At 46.6% G+C, this 24,279-nt stretch overlaps 1 protein-coding gene across 2 annotated transcripts; it reads right to left on the bottom strand.

Moving 5' to 3' along the window:
* Positions 1-232: 232 nt before the first annotated feature.
* RpL11 (ribosomal protein L11) lies at positions 233-22,338 on the bottom strand. 2 transcript variants are annotated; one of them, XM_050170765.3, is made up of 5 exons: positions 22,245-22,338; positions 20,948-21,073; positions 18,436-18,585; positions 8,918-9,160; positions 233-325 (listed from the first exon to the last, which is right to left on the bottom strand). In XM_050170765.3, exons 1-5 carry the CDS (start codon positions 22,254-22,256, stop codon positions 287-289), a joined length of 570 nt encoding a protein of 189 aa, XP_050026722.1. In that variant the 5' UTR covers positions 22,257-22,338; the 3' UTR covers positions 233-286. The 2 variants fall into 2 exon arrangements, with proteins under 2 accessions (XP_050026722.1, XP_050026723.1); XM_050170766.2 differs by lacking the exon at positions 22,245-22,338 and adding an exon at positions 22,048-22,070.
* Positions 22,339-24,279: the final 1,941 nt, after the last annotated feature.

The raw sequence follows: 24,279 nt of genomic DNA, 5'->3' as shown, positions 1-24,279 counted from the left end.
GAGACTACTAGATGACTAGGCTTTGCTGGTTGCAGTTTCGAGATGTCAGCAGGTATCAAAATGAAAATATCACTATGCTTGTCTAGAGGCCAAATGAGCACACAGAAATCTGTAAGGTGTATACATTAAATCTAGGCTAATGGCGGTGGTGCGGAGCTCTCCGATTAATCAAGCATGTCCAAAGTATCAGTCGGCGACTGTATGTGTATGTGTACAAAGAACCTTGAACATATACCATGTGTTTTTTTTTTTATTTGTGAGGAATCAAATGTGGCTGACAGCAGGTTCATTTGCCGCCCTTTCCAGGCAAGATGATGCCATCGTACTGCAAAGAGAACATTTCACAGCATTAGTCACCAGTTCTCGAGTTCTCCAACTGAACTTTAAAAATATAAATTGAACAAAATGTGTACCCCCCCCCCCCCCCCCCCCGAATCGATGAAAAGGTAGAATGGCTCTTAGCTCTGCCTAATGTGGCCGATTGCAGCTGGAGTGCACAGCCAGAGACCTTTTGTCCCAAGGAGAGCATGAGAGCATGATAGGGCAAAGACAACAGCAACCCTGCCAGACCAACAAGATTTACATCTTGCTGCAACATTCTAGAATTTAAGAACTTATTCTGAATGGCGTCTAGGTGTATGTCAGTCAAAAGCAGCTGCTGGCAAGGAGTCCCATGCAAACGGCATTTTTCCAGAATGACTGCCCCATTAACAGTACATAAGCTGTACCTCCAATCTTGTAGTAAGGACTGAATATGTGTCAGGCCCAACGTTGCAAAGGAGGATTTGCTGTTGCACTCGTTGAGATACAACACAGGACTGCATGCCGATCAAGCATCAGTGCCTGCCGATGCAGTGCGATAGTACAGCAGAGAATATCGGTGAACTCATGCCACTGGAGTTGACAGCTTTACATTTAACTTACCGTATTTACTTGAATCTAGGCCGGCCCCGATCCTAAGCCAACCCCGAATATCCAAAGAAAAAACTAGCCTCGAATGTGAACATGACAAGCTCACCCTACATCATACTACTTTACTCGCGGACAACTTTCTGTGGCTATGACGGGAAAGCTATGGAGGCGGAGCTTCTGCACATGTGTAACCGCTCCTAGTATTTTGCCAGCGTTTGACAGTGCTTTTGGTTGCTCAGAACAGACGAATCGACGCAGCATCCACGTGCGACGGCTCCACATGTGCCCAGGCGCGGAAGTGAAAAGCCGCAAAGTAAGTCAACTTTTACAATCAGTGGTGTGTGCTGTCCTATCTAACTGCTGCTAATAAGGTGTTTATGTTTTCTCTTTCCCAGCTTAAACTAACATGGGACTCTTCAGAAGCGCTCTCACTTGCGTGCACTTTGCCTCCGTAGCTTTCCCTTCATGGCCACAAAGTTTCCATTAGTATGGCCTGCTTGCTATAAAAGGGCTAAATATAGTCAGACATAGTGTGAGCGCTCGCACACGTTACGTCACGTTGGCGAGAACAACAGTGTCCATAGTTCGACCGATTATTGAAAGCACTGGCGCAGCCAACATAACCGAACGCTGCCAATGCACTCCGACATGCCCGACATCAAGCAATGTGCACCCGCGCACCGATAGCGTCGGACTATAAATGCGCCTAGTATTCCATACCGCTGTCATCTCCTCGTTGCGGGACACGCAAAAAGCGATCTCCCGTTGCCCCCTCCAACGACCAACATATTTTTCATCGATGTTGAAGTCCCGCCCGGTTTGAACATTTGACGATACCTCTGCGGCTAGCGCAACTTTTCATTTGAAATCGACAATATAGTGGCATCGCCTGTTTGGTGCCATTGCGACAAAGCCATGCCGCATGCCAACACGACGCAGGTCAAAATGGTGACATCGTTTGTTTGTGTACTTCAGTTGGCTACTGGCACATCTAGTGGCAGCTGCGATACTGACTTTTCTAGATGGCACTAGCTAGGCACAATATTTATCATTTTCAGTCAAAAACTGGTGCATTTTTAAAATACTGACCCTAGAGCTGACCCTAGAGTTTGGTATATGATCACATGAAAAAAAAAAAAAACTATCAGCCCAGATTTGAATAAATATGGTATTTACTCGCAAATATTTTCCTCAGCCCTTCTACCGGAAAATAAGAGCTTTTTCGCAAGCCCTAGACAGCACATTTTTCAGATGGGGCAGCTTCACTTTTATGACTAATTTGTCACCTAAGCTAGCTAATTTTGGCGATCATCGGAACGTCAATCAACAATAAAGATGATGACATTTTAAAGCTCTACACCCCCAGATTATGCTTAAAGATTGTAAACATCAGCCCATTTTATGTCTACTGGAGATGAAGCCTTCTCTAAGTGATCTGATTAACCTTGCCTAGTTTGGACTATCATGTCTGGCAATTTTTTATCACATTGCCTACCCGTCTACCATCCTTGACCGATTCGTGGTGTGTAAGTCCCAAAGCAACACTGCAGCTATGAAGGGTGTCATTGGAGAGAACTCAGAATTCTTTTGAACACTTTCTTTTTATCATACCACACCAAAACTGAGATACATAGTTTTTGCTTTTTACCCTTATCGAAATGCGGCCACTGCAGCCAGGAATCAAACCCACGACCTCTAGCTTGAGCAGCAGCAGACCACCATGAGCCACCGTTGGTGGGTCTCGACTGCATCTACCGTTCCGTGGCACTCATTCTGTTACGCCAATAGACAGGTTGCTTGCCCTACACACTACATCAGGGGTGTCCAAACTGCAGCTCAAAACTCTCGGATCTGTACACCCCCCTCCCCCCCATATCATTGACTATAAAGACCAGCTTTCTTCATTTTCAAGAGACGCACACACAATGGCTGCCAAACTTGAATGTGCTTGCTTCATGAAAGGGAAAGCACAATGCAGAGGCACAATAAGCAATCACAGCACGAGTGGCATTCAGTGTGACCACCAGCTTTCTTGGACAAGCAATACATTTAGTCTTGACATTTTTTTTTTTTTTGCAGTTCTTTTATGGCTCTGCATATGCCTCCCTGGCAAGCCCCTGCATTAGATGTGTCTTCACTGTGGAAGAAATATTCAGGAAACCTGACTGAAAAACCATTGCATTCCATGGCACATTTTCTGTTTGAATTTCTCACAACTGACACTAGCCACAAAGTTTCTAGCGATGCTTTGAATACTGGAAGATCAATTCCGCAATTACAACATGCCAGCCTATTGAGAACTGGCTAAAAATTGTTGAAATCAATTCTGGTGCCTGCTACGAAACTTGATCAGTAATTACAATGGAGTCACGTATCCCTCACTTTTAGTACAGTAAAATCTCGTTAAATCGTACCCACTTAAACAGTAGTTTGATTTTAAAGAAGTCAAATCTCCAACTCAGCGGCCATTGAAAATAATGTGTTTTGTATCCGCATGAACCGTACCAGCTTATTACGCACGTGTCGGTTAACACGTAGTGTTTACACTTTTCGTCACGCTATGACGGTGGTGTGTCGTCCTCATTGGGCGGCCCATTAGGACAACTAGCCTCAAATATCAGAACAGCCTCCAAGCGCCCTGTGCGTTTGCATGTGAAGTTTGCATTTCAGCGTCGTGCAAGCAAGGACTCGTGTCATGCCGAAGCTCAGACAAAAAAACACCAGGTGCTCAGCATAGAAGAAAAATTGGACACTGTTAGTGCTACCAAACGTGGAGCGAAGAAGTTGGCGCTGTCATGTGACAAGGATCTACCGTTGACAACAGTGGGCTTCTTCGACTTTCCACTTCTGGCTACCTACGGGCTGCCAGAGCCAGCCAGAGCGTTTTAGTTTTTCTTGGGTTGCTCCGCCCACCGCACTATGTACGCACTTCCGCCGGGCATTCGTTTTGCTCGGGCTGGACGGTTGTGGCTACCCACAGGCTGCCAGAACTTGCCAGGATGATTTTGGTCTGGCTGCTCTCTGGAAGTTCTCTGGCTAGCAGATGACTTGTGATGACACAACGCCAACTGATCAATGTCGCCGGTGGGCGATGTGATCACTGCGAGCAGGGATCCTCGAGCTATCGCTTTCAAGTATACGATCACTTACGCGGGATTTCGCGTCTCGTCACCCGCCGCGTCGGAGGCCATCTGTTGCGCTGCGCAAGGTGAGGTTGGCCCAGTGCGCGTTTTGCGCCGAGTCGCGCGAAAGTGATCGTATCCCTGAATGCAACTATATATTTCCAATCTGGCAACGCATAAATGGGCCGACTATGCCAAGCGCGTGCCGGCCTCGCCGGGCACTGCCATGCTGGTAGCATGTTTACATTTGGCCAGTTGTCCCGGCGTTCGATTTTGCAAACTTCGGGCAGGTTCGGGTTGTCTTGGGATCCCAGCCCACTTGACTTCCTAATCGAAGAGGCCCAGTGTGTGATATTTGGAACGCGAAAAGTTGCTCGGCAGCGCAGCTGCGACAGCGAAAAGATAGTGGCTACAAGGTTCGACTTTTCGCCGTTGTTGCTTCTGTTGTCAAAGTTCCGCCTAATGACAGTGATGAGGACGACAGGGAAGGCAACAGCACGGGTGATTAAGACCCGACAATGGCAGAAGCTGCGTGTTACGTCAACCTGAACAGCACCCCAGAATGAAAAAGGTGCCCTGCGACTTCTGCAGCACTACAGCGCCCATGCACGCCGAATATGCAATGCCAAAAAGGCATCAGCCATGCGAGTGTTTGCCGAGAAAAAGGGGCTGGCTGATACCCTGGCTCGCAGCTTCGGTAAGTTTGACGCCGCTGTTGTTGCTGCTTGGCCGCTGCAGCATTAAACGAAAATGAAGTGCAGTCTACTTATAACGATGCCACATATGACAATAAATCGGTTATGACGGTGAATAGACTTCAGAGTATCAATTTATGCATTAGGGCTAAGAGAAAAAAAATTCACCACATACCGGATATAACATCGAAATTCTGCCTTTTGGGCAGCGTTTTCCATGCAGAATAATCGTAGTATTTGCGTTGCTAAGTTCCCATTAACCAAGACAGGACTAAAAGTTTGCCTATGCAAGTTCGTATCTGCCACCATTACCGCGCAGAGCATCCCGCCAGCACACTGATTGCGAAAGCCACGGAGAGCACCGCAAGTTAGCACAGCGTACCACAAGATGGCGCCAGCTGTTCCACGTCTCCGGCAAGCGGGGGGAAAAAAAAAAGAAAGAAAAAAAAAAAGAAAGAAAAGCGAGAAGCACACTCCACCTGTGCTCACTTTCTACAATATCTCCCTCTCTTCCTCGGCGAGTACGGAAATGTGATCAAGAAGCAGCGATAGGTGCGTCAACAAAGCACAAAGCTGTGTTGCCCGAGACACAAAGCTGCAAATTTTGCAAGACTCAAAGTACGAGCTCGCGCAGTTGATACTGACAATTCTGCAAACCACGAGCGTCATGATCATAAAGGCTAGAATGAGCAACCGTGCCGATTAAGGGGGGACGCGGGGATCAGATCGCGAAAATCGCAAAAAAGATCGATTTTTGGCAACGACGCGTTTCGGTATCTGCAATGCCTAATCTACATTGTATCAAAATGGTTTGACTGAAAACTCGCTAAAAGTGCCCGAAAAAAATTAATTTATCAGTGCGTAGGGCGAGAAAACAGCTTTAAATCGCGTAAAATCACCGCAGTTCGCGGAGCCCTAACTCGTCTTTCCCGCCACCGAACGCCGCCATCTTGGTATCGTTCGAAAGCTCGAAGTTTCGCCATTCCGTTTCTGAATTCTTCGGTCGTCGCCATCTTGTAACAAACACACAAACACAAAAGAAGCGCGGGTCTGCTAGAGGCGGTCACATGGGCCCTGCGATGAAAGCGGGCCTCCGATTGGTTGCCGTACTGAAAGGCGTCTCGCCATTGGTTGCTGCTGCAGCAGCGGGCAAGCTGGCAACCACAGCGGACCGCAGTTGTCTGCTTTGAAAACCACGCCGGCGTCGTTCTTCGTTTGACACTCGCAGAATTCGGATTTATGAAAGCTCCCAGGTCAGTGATGGATCGTCGCTCATTCGAAAATAACTTTTAAATGAAGCATGCCTTCGGAAAACGGAAACGCAAGCCTCCTACGGCGAGAAAAAGGCGGCGGCCAGCGGGGGAAGCGGAGAACCCGACTGAACACGCGAATAACGTGCCGCGTTATCTTGCACCGTGCGATTCCAGCAGCGATACCGACAATCGCCCTGTGACATCGACACTGATAACCACCGGAAGACGTGCCAACGGAGGCTCTCGCACCTGTGCGTACGGCCGCGCGAGTCGGCAACCGAGATCGCGTTGTTGGAGGCGACGCGGGTCGAAGGTCTCCATCGCCGGCAGAGACGGTGTGCGTTTCCGATGCATCGTGCGACAGGGACACGCAGCCTGCAAGTAAGCTTCAACCGTCGACGAGCTACATACTGTATGGTGACTCAAGGCTCACCAAACGAATCGTCGCACGATTCAGACGCGCCTCGAGCCGCGTTTTGTGTCAGCGGTGACTGCAGAAGCACAGGCATGCAGTGTTCGCGACTCCCTTCGCGCAGTGTCCGCGACTGAGCGGAAGCAGCAATGCCAAGAACAAATTTCGGCCCCTTGTGACTGTGAGTTCATTATTATGCCTGTTTCCGCGATGAACTCTTTGATCGCTAAAACTCTTAAGCCCAAGATGCCAACAGCGTTCTGTGGGTGTGCAGTGCGATACCAGGCTCGGTCTGGCAGTGAAAATGGTGGTCATGCACTACTCCAGACGGCGCAAGAAAAGGATAAAGAACGCCTGAAGAAGGCATCCAAACCCCACCAAACAATGAGGCAAAGGTGTAAGAAGATGCCTGACAGCAATGATTCAAAACATTACAGCCCTGGTGCTTTTTAATAAATTTGCAGTGCTTTTAAAACTTTGCAGCCAGTTTTCTCAATTGCATTTTTTTGTCAATCACCTCGCTCGTGGAAAGCGTAGCACAACAATGGCTGGACCGATTTTGGCCCAGTTTGTTTTGCTGTGATCCACAAGCTGTGCTGCACTTAAAGACAGTCCTGAAATGTTTCTTTATCTTTCCATTATTTAATTATTTCACAATTACTACATGGCTCCATGCAGTGAAGCACAGTCATGTGCATGTTATGTTGAGCAAAAAATTATTAGCGCACTAAAAAAAAAATCGAACACTGTCTTGATGTAGATTAGACATCTGGGCAAACATGCAAAGTATTCCCAGCTCCCTATCATGCTTCGTTACTGTGCCAGGCTTTCCACAAGCAAGGAACTTATAAATTCTTATAAAACAAAAACTAATTAAGATATCCTAATGAAACTTTAGATTTGTCTCTTTATTGCGATGTGCAGTGTGTGTGCCAAATTTCAGCCCTTTCTGTCAAGAAACAAAAAAGTTAATTCTGATCCCCTCCTTCCCCCTTAACGGAAACGGCGTGCTTTGGGTGCCAGTGCGAAACCCCGCATGTCTGAAGCCAACACAGTGGCAGCCGCTGACATCACCGATAACTGGGAGCACGTTGCTACTGGCAATAAAACAGATGGTGCTTCGATGGAGGAGTTTCTGAGTACAGATAGCGCTGTCTCATTCTGCGAAGAATCTCCGACGGAGGGGACGACGAGATGACAGTGGCCCGTCTGACACAGACCCTAATGTTCACGCAAAGTGCACCGTTGTCGATAGAGTCGCTCCTTGATTTCATGCACGCTACGTTTGAGCTGCCAGTGTTCGCGCAGCTTCTGGACGCGATGCACACCGCGGTTGTGAACCTGAAACTTCCGCAAAAGCAAACTGACAATTTCAGCGCACCTAAAGCTTGACACGCTCCTTCGAGGTATAAATAAACGTTTCATTTTTCACACCCTACTTCCTACAACGCCAATTTTCCATCGTAAGCAGCAAATTTGGTTTTGGAGCTGCGAAGGTATGTTCGGCACCTTTTTCTCTTTTTTGCAGCAGTCCAGATATAGCAATGATCAGCTATAACGATCGGATTTTTTTTATTTTGGATATTGTTATAAGTGGACTGCACTGCAACAGACTTTTGTTGCACGAAGTGAATAAATACTGCCATGTTTTTGCCCTTTCATCACACTCTCTCCCAAGTTCCGTTTAATCAGTACTACCGTTTAGTATGTACTTTTTCCAAGCTCTGGCCAAGTACAGTTTAACGAGCTTTCACTGTAATCTAAGACAGTTTTCGAACAACACTTGGTATATTCAAGGTGAACTCATTTCCAACACATCCAACATAAATCTTCACACTGCATTAATCAAAGCTGACCATGTCTGCTGTCAGTTCTGAAACCTAGTAAACAGGGTGATGCACTACAGAAAAAATTTAGTAGCCATGTGTGGATGACCTGAGAAGCTGTAGCACATCACACACGGCTCGACAACGGTACGTGTATTTCTTTCCATCATTTTATAATGGTAGCGACGCTAGCTTTGCTAACCCATGCTAACTGCGACATCATGAACTTCTTGATATCACACTTCGGTGTACCTGGCGATACACAGTGGATATCAGAATTCAGTCTTTCGTTTGTACTGCACAGACATCACCACAATCAGTGGCATTGTTCTCTTGTGAGTCAAGGGTGTATGGGTGTACATACATATTGTCCTTTTTGTATATGGCAAAATCTCCTGCTCTAAGAAGCAACTTCAATTGTTTGGTGGTAAACAGATCAGTGACATGGTTTACAACATACACGACTTACTGTTGTTTGAACAATATGTCACATACCTCTACCTTTTATATGTGATGCACCATTTTTTGGTCGCAATTCAGTGAAAGAAGTTCATCCAGTTTTCACAGCGTTGCATGCCATTATGAAAAAGTCTAACAGCCTACATCTACATACAACCACCTTTCACAAACGTTATTAAATGAAAGTTTCAGATGAGAGGGAGTAAAAACAACCGTGTGCCCCTATTGGGATACTGACCTTCTGTTGGAACCATTTGATGGCCTCTTCCTTTGAAAGCCGGTGATTGCACCCGATGGTGCCTTTCTTGTGGCGTCTGTGTGCAACGTTGAAGCCTGGGCGGCCCAGCACTACGTAAAAGTCGAGACCGTAGATTCCAATGGTGGGGTCATACTTGATACCCAAGTCAATGTGCTCCTGGATACCGAAGCCAAAGTTGCCCGTGTCCGAGAAGTTGTCCTTGCGGAGCTCGTATTCTCGCACCTGCAGGAAGGAAGGGAAGGCATGCCACACAGCAATTTTTTATGAACCAGTTTATTGGAGGGCTTTCAAGAATGAGTACAGTGGAACCCATCAAATATGTTTTCCACGAAATCACAGGAAAAAAAAAAAAACTGCATGCCAGGGAAATGAATCATGCAAACATGCTGTTGAATATTAAAACAATGACACAATACACGGCTCAAGATCTAAAAAGGAATTAGTCACCGAATGATAGTATGGACCCAACAGACTGCCTAAATGTCAGAAATACAGTCACCGACTGATTTTTCGTACTCCAAATATTCGGACATGCTCGATTATTCGGTCTGCTTCGCGGCACCGCCATTCTCCCTATAAACCATTATGTGTAACAACTGGCGAAAGTTCGGACACCTTGCAACCTCTCGTCTGATTTTTCGGACACTACTTGAGCCAACTCGATCGAGAGCACCATGCACCGACTCTGACCGGTGCATAGTTCGACTTGCTGAATGCCATTTTTGTTTTGAATGGAGCCTCCTTGCTGCCCCACGAAGTGGCGCTACTGCAAATCCCCGCTCATCATCATTTCTGCCTGGTTCGTAGCTACAGCAGTTCCGGTCTCAGCTTAGTAAGCCATGTCAAGACAATCCAGCAGCTGATTTGTTTCTTTCTTCGTGCATGACGCTGCGAGTAGGCCACCTTTTTTGTTTGTGCGACTGGTGTTGGTGTGATGGCGTGGTGATGTTTGCTTTGTGTGCTGTGTCGAGGTTGCGGTCATGCAATGCGGCATACGGAAACATCGCGTCAATTGTCTAATGGCGCCGACAGTGCCCACGAAAACTGCGCTGGGAAATGCCGGCAAGCGTGTGCCGAGAGGCCTAGGATTTGTCGCCTTCCGATGTGCTCCCTACTGACGCCGAAAATGTTCTGCCGAGACCTGCGCAGTGGTTGCATTGCGATTCTGAACACCGTCTCATTTGACAGTTTCACAGGTGCTGATACTGCTGTACAGTCGAACCCGGCTATATCGAACTCGCCAAAAAACGCCTATCAGTTCGATATAGAGCATAATTCGATATAAACCTGCTAAATAATTGGATGTCATAAAAGCACATACCATTTATAAAACCACTTTATTGATGAAACTAGCTTATTTTCGTACGAAATAGTTCTGCATTTTCTTCTGCTTGGGCAATTTCGCTGCGTGCGAGGCACACACTTTTCCACTTTGAGGGGGGACATGGGTTGTGGAGATTATTTCCTGCATCTTATGACCAAATCTGATGAATATACACATGCTTGCTTAGTTTTTCGTGCTGATTTCAAATATGCAATAATTTTTCTTGTAGGTTCATTAGTTCAGGAGATTGACAGTGCTGCCACTGTATTGTTTCCGGAGACAATGGAAAAATAACTGCTCAGCAGGAAGCGAATATTATTGCATAGCTAGATGCTATAATGTGCAATAGCTGCAATGCTGCAAAAAGTTTTCAAATGAAATTTTAATTAGCCATTCTGCAGGTGATCAAAATTCTTTCCTTGACCTAAGGCTACCACACCAAAAGAAAATTCATAAAATGGAAATATACATACGCACAAATTTGAAATTCTGCTCTCAGCACTTTGTAATACAGTAGAATCTCGGTGATACGAATCTTAAGGGGAGGCGAAAATATTCGTATCACCCGAAATTTCGTATCACCAAAAAACGAGCAAAATCTGTCCCGAAACCATGAGACACGCACAAAAAAAAAAAACATTTATTTACGAGCAAAGAAGTCGCGTATGTCCTTCTGCGTCTTCTTCTCCGCGAGGTCGGCCAGCAGAGAATTTTGGAAGCTGAAGAACTGGGCTGTGGTGTTCTCACGCACGGTCTCGGACGTCACAGCACGCCGCAGAATATCGAGAGCGTGCATGGTTTCGGCTGCCGACGGTGCATGCTCTTCACCATTTTGCACTCGTCTTCTTCATCGTCACTGGTCGAAATTTGAGGCTGCGACGATACATCCTCCACGATGTCTTCGACTGTGCGCAGACCACAGGTGACGAGATCGTCGTCCGCGGTGACGAAATCGTCGGCACTGCAGTCAGCGCCAAGCTTGTTCCAGACATCAACCGGAAATGGATCTGGCACTTGCGAGGTGGTAGCCACTGCGGATTTAAAAATCCCACACTTAGCGAAACAATTCGCGATGGTTGCAGGGGAGACGCGCTCCCAGGCCGCTGCAGTGAAATGCATGGCGTCCAAAAGACTGATCTGCATATTTGGGTCCTTGCGGTCAATCTTCGCAAGGAGGCGGCGCACCAACAAACCTTTAAAGTGGTGCTTCACGTTTCTTATAATGCCAGCATCCAGTGGCTGCAAATGACTTGTGGCGTTCGGGGGCAGGAATACCACTTTGATGCTCTGTAACGTCATGTGCTTTGGATGCGCCGCACACTGGTCCAGCAGCAAAACAATCTTTCTGTTCTTGAATGACATCCTATTGTCCAAGTATGTCACGAACTCCATGAACAGAGCCGACGTCATCCACGCCTTTTTATTGGCTTTATATGTGCAGGGCAAACGACCGGCTGCCTTGAAGCATCGGGGCTTTTGGTATTTTCCAATGACGGTCAGTTTCATTTTTTCTGACCCGTCAGCGTTGCAGCAAAACAAAACAGTCACACGCTGCTTACTTTTCTGTCCTCCCTGGCAGGCTTCGCCCTTGAAGCAGAGACTCTTTTCGGGCTGAAGGTTGTAAAAAAGCCCTGCCTCGTCAATGTTAAAAACATCGCGAGCGTCATATCCCGCGATGAGAGACTGCAGCGTGGTTGCCATCCAATCTTCAACGACGGAGGCGTCAACCTTTTTCCCTTCGCCGCAAACGGTTTTGTAGGAGAGGTCATGCCGTGCCTTAAATCGGTGAATCCAACCACCAGAGGCCTGAAAATTTTCAATTCCAAGCGTGAGTGCGATGTCCGCAGCCTTCTCACGCAGAACTTTTCCGTCAACGTTGACGCCAGCCGCGGTGACCTCTTTAAGGGGGGACACGGGTTGTGGCGACCAAAAATCGCGAAAAAAACTTTTTTTTTTCTTGCATTTTTGGAATGTACAGCTATTATTGCATCTATATTGTTAATTTCATACCGATAACATCAGTATTTTAGCCGCAGTGACGCCTTATACGACATGTACTAGCTGAATTTCAGGCGGAACTTGCGCTGAAACGGCATATTTTCCGAAACGCGCGCCTGCTCTTCCACGTGTGCTAGCGCGGACATCTTGGTCTCATTTGAAAGAGCCGACTTTTCCCTTCAAATTCCCGCCAGAACGGGCCCCATTCAGCCATTGGCCACTTATAAAATGCGCGGCAAAGAAAGGTACTAGAACGCCCTCCTATTCGTCACTCGGTGCACGTGACTTGAGCTTGCCTCCCGATTGGCGGAACTGCATGGCCATCGTCTGCTCCGCGCTTGGAGCCGCGCACTGAGATGCGCCATCTTGCCCCAGTGTCAACGCGATATCTGAAACGGAACGCAAATTTCGAACGCGGCACAAGTTTGGTGCGCAAAAAGTGGGACGGACACTCATCGAAAACTTCAAAAAACGCTGCTCAACACTGCAAAACGCTCAGGACGCCACAACCTCAGCGACCGATGCCGAAATCGTCGATGCAGCAACGGCAGGCCTAACGACCGCATCGGCTGCTGCGGATACTGTGACAAGTCCGCCAGCCGTTGACCCTTCGACCCAGCGCTCGCGTACGGCAAGATACGATCTACCGGCAACCCTCCAAGCGGGAGGAGGAGGAAGCGAAAGCCAAAGCAAAGCTATCGGAGTTGTCTTCCGCTCCAGCGACGGAGAGGAAACGCGAGTGTGGGTGACAGCACCGACGATGCACTTCGCCCGCCTGATGGGACTACGTTTACGATTGTGGATTTGAGTGCCGTGAACACATTATTAACATTTGCGAACTGCAACATCTGCAGTGGTGCCTTATAAATCGTCCGAGACGAGCGGGAATATGGACTCGCTGTGAAGCTGCGTTTTATGTGCGCAAATTGTGGAGAGATTGCGTCGGTGTGGAGCTCGCCGCGCGTTCACAGTGCTGAACGAATGAAACCCTTTGCTGTGAACGTTTTGGCTACGCGTGCCATGCAGGCAGCGGAGAACCGACAGACCGCGCTCAATGACGTTTGTCTCGTTGATGGGCATCAGCCGTCGGGCTCTTCACACGAAAACGTGCCAGAGCTACGTGAAGACGAAGTTGACGCCAGCGGCCGATCGCACGTCGCGTAATCTGACGAGCGACTGCGCGCGGTCGGTTCGCGAACTTTACGCCGAACTGAACGTGGGTCATACTGGGAACATCGCTGTGTGCAAGGGCAAGGGCCTCAAAGGACATAATGAAAGAACTATGTCTAAATCCGAGCGAGCAAAGTCGCACCCTCATGGCCGAGAAATATAGGCGTCAAATGACAGCATCAGCCAAGAAATGCAAAGCATCACAAAATTTGCGCCAGTCCCTCAAAAAGCGGCACACCGGAGCTGGGAGTCAGCAGGACTACATGCCTGGTGCCTACTGAGCTGTTACAGCTGTAAATTTGTAAATAAAGTAGGGTTTTGCACGTTTTCTCACTTTTCTCAAAACATGTTTTTGGGTCACTTCACTAGACTGTCGAAGTGATATCTCATGATCTAGAACAGCTAGAGCACTAATTCTTTCTTTAGCAGAAAGCCTAATCTACATATTACAAAGTGCTGAGAGCAGAATTTCAAATTTGTGCGTATGTATATTTCCATTTTATGAATTTTCTTTTGGTGTGGTAGCCTTAGGTCAAGGAAAGAATTTTGATCACCTGCAGAATGGCTAATTAAAATTTCATTTGAAAACTTTTTGCAGCATTGCAGTTATTGCACATTATAGTATCTAGCTATGCAATAATATTCAATTTCTGCTCAGCAGTTTTGTTTCCATTGTCTCCGGAAACAATAGAGTGGCAGCACCGTCAATCTCCTCAACTAATGAACCTACAAGAAAGATTATTGCATATTTGAATTGCGCCAGTCCCTCAAAAAGCGGCACACCGGAGCTGGGAGTCAGCAGGACTACATGCCTGGTGCCTACTGAGCTGTTACAGCTGTAAATTTGCAAATAAAGTAGGGTTTTGCACGTTTTCTCACTTTTCTCAAAACATGTTTTTTTTTGGGTCACTTCACTAGACTGTCGAAGTGATATCTCATGATCTAGAACAGCTAGAGCACTAATTCTTTCTTTAGCAGAAAGCCTAATCTACATATTACAAAGTGCTGAGAGCAGAATTTCAAATTTGTGCGTATGTATATTTCCATTTTATGAATTTTCTTTTGGTGTGGTAGCCTTAGGTCAAGGAAAGAATTTTGATCACCTGCAGAATGGCTAATTAAAATTTCATTTGAAAACTTTTTTGCAGCATTGCAGTTATTGCACATTATAGTATCTAGCTATGCAATAATATTCAATTTCTGCTCAGCAGTTTTTTTTCCATTGTCTCCGGAAACAATAGAGTGGCAGCACCGTCAATCTCCTGTAACTAATGAACCTACAAGAAAGATTATTGCATATTTGAAATCAGCACGAAAAACTAAGTAAGCTTGTATATTTTCATCAGATTTGGCCATAAGATGCAGGTGGTAATCTCCACAACCCATGTCCCCCCTTAAACCATGTTAGCAGAACTTCTTCTAACTTTACATGGTGAGCAGTCTTCGCTTCTTTGGAGTTTACGCCAAAGTGCTGCACATTCTGCATAATTTGGTCAAGCTGACCGACGATGGTAGACAGCGTAGAAATTGGCAGGCCTAATTCCTTGGCCATGTCAATGCGCCTTTTCTTAGGCTCTTCGTCCACCTTCTTCAAAATATCCAGTTTGTCCTTCAAGGACAGCGCCTTCCGCTTTCGCGACATCTTGTACCTTTCGGGCTGACGCGATCAATGCTCAACGACACACGCAAACAACACGCTGCACTTCCGTAGTCGTCGCGCACGAGGAAACAAAGAAGCGGGAGCTGCTGCTAGCGTGAAGATCTGCTCGCTGGCTGTCGCGGAAAGACCGGCGGAGCGGGCGCGCAGGGCCGCGAGAAATGTGGAGAGGACAAATCGCGCTCGGCCGGTTGGGTTGGCTGGTTCGCAGGGCGAACGGACCAATAAGCAGCGGCGCTAGCCTCAGGCAACAACAAAGTAAAAAGAAAAAAAGCGAAGAGACCGCCCCCAAAAACAAGAGAGAGAGAAAGCTTCCCTTGCCTCGTTCGCCTCCCCGCTGACGCGGAATCCCAAACTGGCACGGGCGCACGCTGCGCCGGTCTTTTTTTTTTTTTTTTTTGCGCTGGTGGTGGCTCGACGGTTGCGGTACCGAAGTTCGTATCACCCGGCGCGACGCGGAAAAGTGTTCGGAACATCCGAATTTTGGCCCATTGCACACAATGCTTTAGGGCGGGGGAATTTAACGAATTCGTATCACACCGAAATTCGTATCAGCCGGGTTCGTATCACCGAGATTCTACTGTATGTAGATTAGGCTTTCTGCTAAAGAAAGATTTAGTGCTCTAGCTGGTCTAGATCATGAGATATCGCTCCGACAGTCTAGTGAAGTGACCCAAAAGCATGTTTTGAGAAAAGTGAGAAAACGTGTAAAACCCTACTTTATTTACAAATTTAGAGCTGGAACAGCTCAGTAGGCACCAGGCATGTAGTCCTGCTGACTCCCAGCCCCTGTGTGCCGCTTTTTGAGGGACTGGCGCAAATTTTCTCATGCTTTGCACTTCTTGGCTGATGCTGCCATTCGACGCCTATCTTTCTCGGCCATGAGGGTGCGACTTTGCTCGCTCGGATTTAGACATAGTTCTTTCATTATGGCCTTTGAGGCCCTTGGCCTTGCACACAACGATGTTCCCAGTATGACCCACGTTCAGTTCGGCGTAAAGTTCACGAACCGACCGCACGTAGTCGCTCGTCAGATTACGTGCCGCGCGATCGGCCGCTGGCGACGTCCAATGCCGACGCTCGACGTCCGATGCCCATCAACGAGACAAACGTCATTGAACACGGTCTGTCGGTTCCCCGTTGCCTGCATGCCACGCGTAGCCAAAACGTTCACAGCAAAGGGTTTCATTCGTTCAGCACTGTGAATGCGCGGCGAGCTCCACACAGACGCAATCTCTCCACAGTTTGTGCACATAAAACGCAGCTTCACAGCGAGTCCGTATTCCCGCTCGTCTCGGATGACTTCTAAGGCACCACTGCACATGTTGCAGTTTTTGCAAATGTTACTAAAGTGTTCACGGCACTCAAATCCACAATCGTAAACGTAGTCCAATCAGGCAGGCGAAGTGCATCGTCGGTACCGTCACCCACAAACTCGCGTTTCCTCTCCGTCGCTGGAGCGGAAGACAACTCCGATAGCTTTGCTTTGGCTTCCTCCTCCTCCCGTTTGGAGGGTTGCCGGTAGATCGTATCTTGCCGTACGCGAGCGCTGGTCGAAGGGTCCACGGCAGGCGGACTTGTCACAGTATCCGCAGCAGCCGATGCGGTCGTTAGGCCTGCCATTGCTGCATCAACGATTTCGGCATCGGTCGCTGAGGTTGTGGCGTCCTGAGCGTTTTGCAGTGTTGAGCAGCGTTTTTTGAAGTTTTCAATGAGCGTCTGTCGCACTTCTTGTGCACCAAACTTGTGCCGCGTTCGAAATTTGCGCTCCGTTTCAGACATCGCGTTGACACTGGGGCAAGATGGCGCACCTCAGTGCGCGGCTCTAAGCGCGGAGCAGACGATGGCCATGCAGTTCCGCCAATCGGGAGACAAGCTCAAGTCACGTGCACCGAGTGACGAATAGGAGGGCGTTCTAGTACCTTTTTTTGCCGCGCATTTTCTAAGTGGCCAATGGCTGAATAGGGCCCGTTCTGGCGGGAATTTGAAGGGAAAAGTCGCCTCTTTCAAGTGAGACCAAGACATCCGCGCTAGCACACGTGGAAGAGCAGGCGCGCGTTTCAGAAAATATGCCGTTTCAGCGCAAGTTCCGCCTGAAATTCAGCTAGTACATGTCATATAAGGCATCACTGTGGCTAAAATACTGATGTTATTGGTATGAAATTAACAATATAGATGCAATAATAGCTGTACATTCCAAAAATGCAATAAAAAAAGCGAGTTTTTTTCGCGATTTTTGGTCGCCACAACCTGTGTCCCCCCTTAACAGAATGGGTACTTATTCATGCTCACGTTCCGAACACCTTTATTGCTGTTTACAGACCACAACGTGTTTGAGGTTCTGCTCTCCTGAATGGCTTTGAAAGCATTGTGAATAAGCCGGTGGACCAAGGCTTTATTACTCGACAACACCAGTTTGTCCTGCGATGCAGCTCATTGCCACTGGCTCATCACATAAAATTACTCTTCTTTTGAATGAGTTTCTGAAAGAAAGCGGTGTATCAATGTTGTCAACCTACACAATAGCTTCTGTTGACATCTTGTGCACAAATGGTGATGACGCTGCTGAGTTTGGCTGCTACCAATGCTGTAAGAATGGTTTCTTTCGTATTCAATTATAATGTGGACAAAATTTTCGAACCCATTTAAAAAAAAGAGGTAGACACAAGTACACTATCTTTGTACATGCCTATCATATGGGAAGCAGGCAACTAAAATGGTTCTCTGATGCTCCTGACAATCCAGGCATCTGGATGGCAAGTACAAGTTCTTTGGTTCCTGAGGGCAATGAAACTAATGGTAACCAATGAAACTCCCTGAAAGAGCCTGTAGTCACCTGGCAGTCGCAAGCAATGCAGTCCATATACTTTTGACAAAGACTGTACCTCCAATTTAGTAGCAAAGCCTGAATTTGTACTCGGGCCTCACGTTGCAGAGGAGGATTTACTCTTGCACTTGTTGACATACAACACAGGGCTGAGTGCACAACACGCATTCAGTGCCTGCCGATGAGTGCTTTTGCAATTGCTCCACATGTGGACGCCTTAAACCTAGGAAAGTTGCCAGATTTCAAGACCCACTGATCAGCTACGCTGGTGGAAGCAGACCAACCAAACAAAATTGTGATCATGTAGGCTCCTTGTCACAAGTACAGTAGCTTTGTATTTGCCTATCATATTGGAGGCAGGTAGCTAAAATGTGTTACATAGATCATTACTGTTCACATTCTCAGAACATAAACTGTTTAAAAATCAAAGTATCAGGCACCAATTTCTCGACAGCCTTACCCGGCAACAATCGACGCATGAAACATGCCACCTGCAGATCACACACAACAATCACACACACCTTGAGGCCTTTCTCGAGGATCTCCTCTGCCTTGGGGCCCCGGACGGTGCAGTGCACAGCAATTTTTTCATTTCTCCTGATGCCGAACGATCGCACCGTGTAGCGGGCCTTGGAGAACACAGGCTGCTGGCCTGTCAGCTGTTCGAGCACCTGATGAGAGTCAACAGACATTCAATATATTGAAACCTGCAGTGGAGACATGAGCATTTCCCCTGTACCAAATGTCCAAGTCGTTAGCAATAAAGGCTGAAGCATTTGCTCCTGCATGCTTGAGTTATACAATCACCAGTGTTCTGGCTACTAATTTAATAATGGGGTTTTACATGCCAAAACCACGGCCTGATTCCGTGGCGCGCCGTAGTGGTTTCGTTTTCATTACCTAGGGATCTTTAATGCACACCTAAATCTAAGTACATGGGTGTATTTGCATTTCACTGCCACCAAGATGCGGCCGCCGTAGCCAGGATTTGAACCCACGACCTCGTGCTTAGCAGAGCAACACCAAAGAGCAACCACGGCGAGTTAGTGTTCTGGCTACAGGCAAATGCAGATTGGCGAGATGCTCTGCCAGACAGGTGATACACCCTGTGCTTATTAGCACCGGCACTTAACTATGATAGCTGCGATTTGTCGTGTGGATTATGCAGTGCCCTAGTTACAGTGTCGTGCTGTTAGTGGCTTGGCTGAACCTCGGTTATGCGTATTGAATCTTATACCCATGTCACACGGGCACAGAAAATGGCATTCAGTAGTTAAGGCCCAAGTCCACGGATTACATTTTTTGGCGAACCTTAGAATATGACAAAGACTACAGCAAAAAGCAAAAAAAAAAAAAAAAAGATACACTAAACATTTTGACAACTCATCAAGTTGATTGTGTCATGGCATTTAATGCGCCAAAGAAAAGATTATTCATTAAAGATTTGCAGACTTCTGTAGAAACACCGTGTACAGGCGCTCTGCTCTGAATAATCGCAGCACGAATGATCTGCGTGACAAAAAAGTTTGTCAAGTTGACTCATGAAATAATACAATAATAGCAGTTGAAACTTCAGTTGTGATTATATTGTTTATACAAGCTCATAAGTGTATAAGTTCTATATATGTCACCGATGCAGGTAGGTACAAATAACTGACAGGTCTGAAAAGTTGGTCAGCGACTGTACATACATCCTTTTGAAATCAGTTCTGGCTTCCCTTTAAAAACAAGACATGAATGCATTTAACTGTATCTCGGCAGAAAGTCTATTAAAGATGAAAAATGTCAATGGAAACAACAGTTCTATATACACTTTTGCAAGGGTTATGATTGACAAACAAAAAAACGTCAAGATCATTGGTGCCAATACAACTATCACATTCGAGCTCTAAAAACTGGGCTCATTACAATATAATTGCAGAAGTTAGCAAATAAGCATTTTGCTGAAATATGTCTTTCCATGTTAAAGATTGTCATAGTAGTGCTCATCCACTCTCATCTGTTGCAGAAATCAAGTCAACATTCAACGAAAAGAACAGTTAACTGCTTCATTGGCAATGTGCATAGATGCTGAAACCCCCTACTGTCCACCTCGCAGATACGTTAAACGGGAAAACAGATTAAAAAACATTAATGTACAGATGCGGTGCAAGCTGTACCTCCAACTTAGTAGCAAAGCCTGAATTTGTACTCAGGCTTCACGTTGCAGAGGAGGATTCACTCTCGCACTTGTTGACATACAACACAGGGCTGAGTGCACAACACGCATTCAGTGCCTGCCGATGAGTGCGCTTTAAATAGAGAAAAAATGATAATCTGCGACATGGATACACATGAAAAAAAGTTTTCCAGATATGTAAGGGTTTGTATTGCAACATGCACCAATCAGCTACACTAGTGGAAGCATACCAACAAATAAATGTGTTATGTAGGCTTCTTGTCAATGCTATGTTAATGCTCTTATACCATCACGTCTCATTATCATGGATCATTATTGTCAGCACCAACACATCATCAATCGCTGCTTCAGTTCACCGCAGAGGGGCAACCACGGCATGTGTTAGGTCATACTGATTCTATTTCTGCAACACAGCACTTGCCACACGCTTCTCTGTAGCAAACAAAAAGGCACAAGTGAAAATTGAGCTTTCCGGTTTTAAGCCTTTTTTTTTTTTTTTTTAAGACTTACGCATTTGTACCTCTTGTCCTGATTACATAGGACATAAGATGGGGAGAACACCATCCCTGCTAAGCAAAACTGAAAATGGTTGGAAGTCTTTCTGTGCTGCGCCAGCTGCCATAACCAACATTCTAAGTAGGCGTTTTCCAATTGTGAAAATTTAAAATTTTGCCCGCTAAGATAACTCAATTGAGGTAAAAGCTAATGTCTCTAGTGTAGACAAAACCCAATGAGCTTCTCATTTAAGTTGCAACATTGACAGACGCCCACAGGCCATACCATTAGTGTCAAATGAAACGTGAACGGGGGAGCACATGTCCGAAGTATAACCAAGTTCTGTACAAAAGGCTCACCTTCGCGGCCCGTGTCAGCCTGTCTCCCGATTCACCAACACAAATGTTTAGGCACAGCTTTCGGATCCGAACCTCTCGCATAGGGTTCTTATCCTTGTCTTTCTTGTCCTTTCTCGGCAGTTTCGTCTGTAAAGGAAGCTGCGCATGAAGCACATGTCAATGCATTCACAAAGCACGCCTCCATAAGTCCACAGCAACCGCAGTGTCATTTCTGCAGGCCTACTTTCATCTTAGAAGGGTGACAGTGTGGGTTGGTTTTCCATTTTAGATTGTGTGATACAGCGCGAAACAGGGTTAAGGGACGCAAGAAAAGCGCTTGTCCTCGTTTTTCTTGCGTCCCTTATCACTGCTTCGCGCTGTACCCCACAACCTACTTTCATCATTCTTCAGGGGTACAGGCATTGTCGACTGTTAAAGTCCTTTCATGAAATGGCAACCTTGCTGTCCTCCATCGTTTAATCAAAACACGCAAGATGTTTCTTTTCCATGTGCAGTGCGCCGATGTTCTGCTCTAAGCACGAGTTATATTTTGATGATGACAGAATGATTTCGATGTCATGTATGGGGTAGGACAGCGACACGCAATAGCCAATTTAGCGCTCTTGAAAGAGGCATATTATTCACATAGGGCTACCACGTTGGAAGGAACAGAAAACTTTTCCAGAATGGCAACACAAAGGGGCAGGCGTTGTGAGGGCGCTCCTCCACCCAATCACGTTTGTAAACTTATTCAGCAAACAGTTGTTCATAACGCCTTTAAAAAGGGCAGATTAGCGATTTTATCTATGTGCACACAACTCTCGAAAGGCTTCTCAAGCACGGTACTCATTTTGCAGTTACACCAGCATACGCATCTTCATTCATACTAGCAGGATCGAAACTCGAGAATGATTCAATAGAACCATGCACAATAACTCCCGGATGGACAAGACTAGACATGCCCAGACACGAAGCCATTGTGACCCCGCAAGCTCTGGCCCGGAAGCCCCCGTTGCAGCTAGTGTCAAAGAAAACGTCCCAAAGTAGCCATAAAACTGACTTGCAAGCTGTACACCCGCTCAACACTTCGCCAGCATACACGTTGCGCTTAGCATACTCACGGACATGCAAACACCGACAGTGCAGAGACAAGCGTAAAAGTCGTCGTAAAGTACTGTAACAGTTTATTAGACTTTCACTAACTATGTAACTTCGGAGCAGGAGCCCTTCTGTATGAGGTCGGTATAAACAAAAACGGTTTTGAGTATGCACTTTTCCGATTAATTTTGATTGAAAATGTGAAAAATATTCAGCATACCTTCGCCGCCATGGTGCCGAACGGAAAAAGAACTCGGCTTGTCTTGTCTTATCCGACAGCGGCTCTTTTCGGTACTTTCTTCGTTCGACACCGCAACTTGTTGGCGCTGTCATCGCTAGCGTTGAAGTGTTCACTGATGACGTCAAACAAGTGACAAATTTTCATGGCATCTGAGGCCGTATAACGTAAAACTATTACAATATATTTTTATTCCAAACTCCTGACGTCAAATTTGCGTAACCACCGACGCAAGCACCGGGCGGTCACCCGCAGGGTTGTCTGAACAAACCAATCAAATGCTCCCCGCGTTCATAGGAGGTCACTTTTGTTTGCTTGAAAAACGAACAACATTGCCTGCACTGAGCGGCTTGTCTTATCTAATTGGCTCACCAGAGGCGAGGAGCATGCTCAAGCGGAGAGAGATTCGATAGGGCTGAGCCACTGCACTGAATGGGGAACCAGCGCTGGATAGGCGGCGCGTCGATGGATGGATGGATGGATGTTATGAGCGTCCCCTTTGGAACGGGGCGGTGGCTTGCGCCACCAAGCTCTTGCTACTATGCTGCTTAATATCCTACCTAGGTTAACCAATGAAAAAACAAAAAAACCCCACTATGAACTACCACGTCCAAATTTTCTGATACCCTATTGCGAACTGTGCTTTTGTACGCCTCCGTCTTTTGTCGTTTCCCTACTTTTCTTCCACCAATCCTCCAATCGCCTCTTACTGATGTCTATTGCGGACCTGTTTGCTTTACCACTGCTCCCGCTGAACCCAAGGGCTTCAAGGAGGCCAGTGCCTAAATCGACCGCTGGATAGACGTCTTCACATTCTAATAAAATATGCTCCGTCGTTTCCCTAGCTTTACTGCAGCAAGCACATGCTTCTTCTTCCTTCTTATATCTCGCTTTATAGGTGCGTGTTCTAAGGCATCCCGATCTCGCTTCGAAAAGTAATGAGCTTCCCTTTGAGTTATCATAAATGGTTTCTTTCCTAATTTCGTTTTTTCCCCTTAAGTAGTTACTCATGGCAGGTTTCTTTTCCATTGCCGCCACCCATGAGATTAATTCAGCCTCTCTGACTTTCCGCTTGACCTTTGTTGCTGTGTTGCCCACCCCACAGGCCACATACTTGCTGGTAAGCTTCCTAGTTCTTTTCCTCCACTGTGAATCTATGTTTTGCCTGTACAGATACCTGAACACTCTCCCAGCCCATTTACTTTCCTCCATATTCCTCAGCCGTTCTTCATACTCAATTTTACTGCGAGCTTCCCTTACTTCAAAACTAGTCCAGCCCATATCCCCTTGCACAGCTTCATTTGTAGTCTTCCCGTGCGCGCCCAATGCGAGGCGACCCACTGACCTTTGGTTCCCGTCGAGTCCTGATTGTACCCCTGATTTAAAGCAAACAACCGCATTTCCAAAAGTAAGTCCTGGAACCATTACCCCTTTCCACATACCTCGGAGGACCTCGTACCTATTGTATCCCCATAGCGCTCTGTGCTTCATTATGGCTGCATTTCTCTTCCCCTTGACTGTTATGGTTTTTTCCTGAGTTTCCATATATCCGTTGCCTTCGTTTATCCATATACCAAGGTATTTATATTCTGTTACCCGAGGTATTTCTTGGCCCTGTATCTCCACTGTCTGTTCACTGTTTTCATTGAATACAATAACACCTGATTTTCTAACACTAAATTTCAAACCTAAATTGTTGCCTTCATGTCCACAGATATTAGCCAGACGTTGCAAATCACTTTGCTTGTTTGCGAGCAACACAATGTCGTCCGCATAAAATAAACCTGGGAGTTGCTGCTCTATTACTGTACCTGCCTGTTTGTATGAGAGATTAAACCCGATATTACTTCCTTCTAGCGCCCTCTCCATCCTCACCATGTACATCATAAACAGCAGCGGGGATAAAGGGCACCCCTGCCTCAGTCCCTTGTTGATATGAACTTTCTCCGCGCTCCTCATCCCTTCCCATTCAACGCAAACAGTATTTTCTAGGTAAATCTCTCTCAAAAGCTGTATA

Source organism: Dermacentor andersoni, chromosome 6, assembly GCF_023375885.2.
Source record: "Dermacentor andersoni chromosome 6, qqDerAnde1_hic_scaffold, whole genome shotgun sequence".
Classification (NCBI taxonomy): Eukaryota; Metazoa; Arthropoda; class Arachnida; order Ixodida; family Ixodidae; genus Dermacentor; species Dermacentor andersoni.
This window is presented reverse-complemented; position numbering and strand designations above follow the sequence as displayed.

Coding starts and splice junctions, on each gene's coding strand:
- RpL11 (XM_050170765.3), bottom strand. Junction 9,161..18,435: donor TCCTCGAGAAAGGCCTCAAG/GTGTGTGTGATT, acceptor TCCTTCCTGCAG/GTGCGAGAATACGAGCTCCG. Junction 326..8,917: donor TCAAATGGTTCCAACAGAAG/GTCAGTATCCCA, acceptor TTCTCTTTGCAG/TACGATGGCATCATCTTGCC.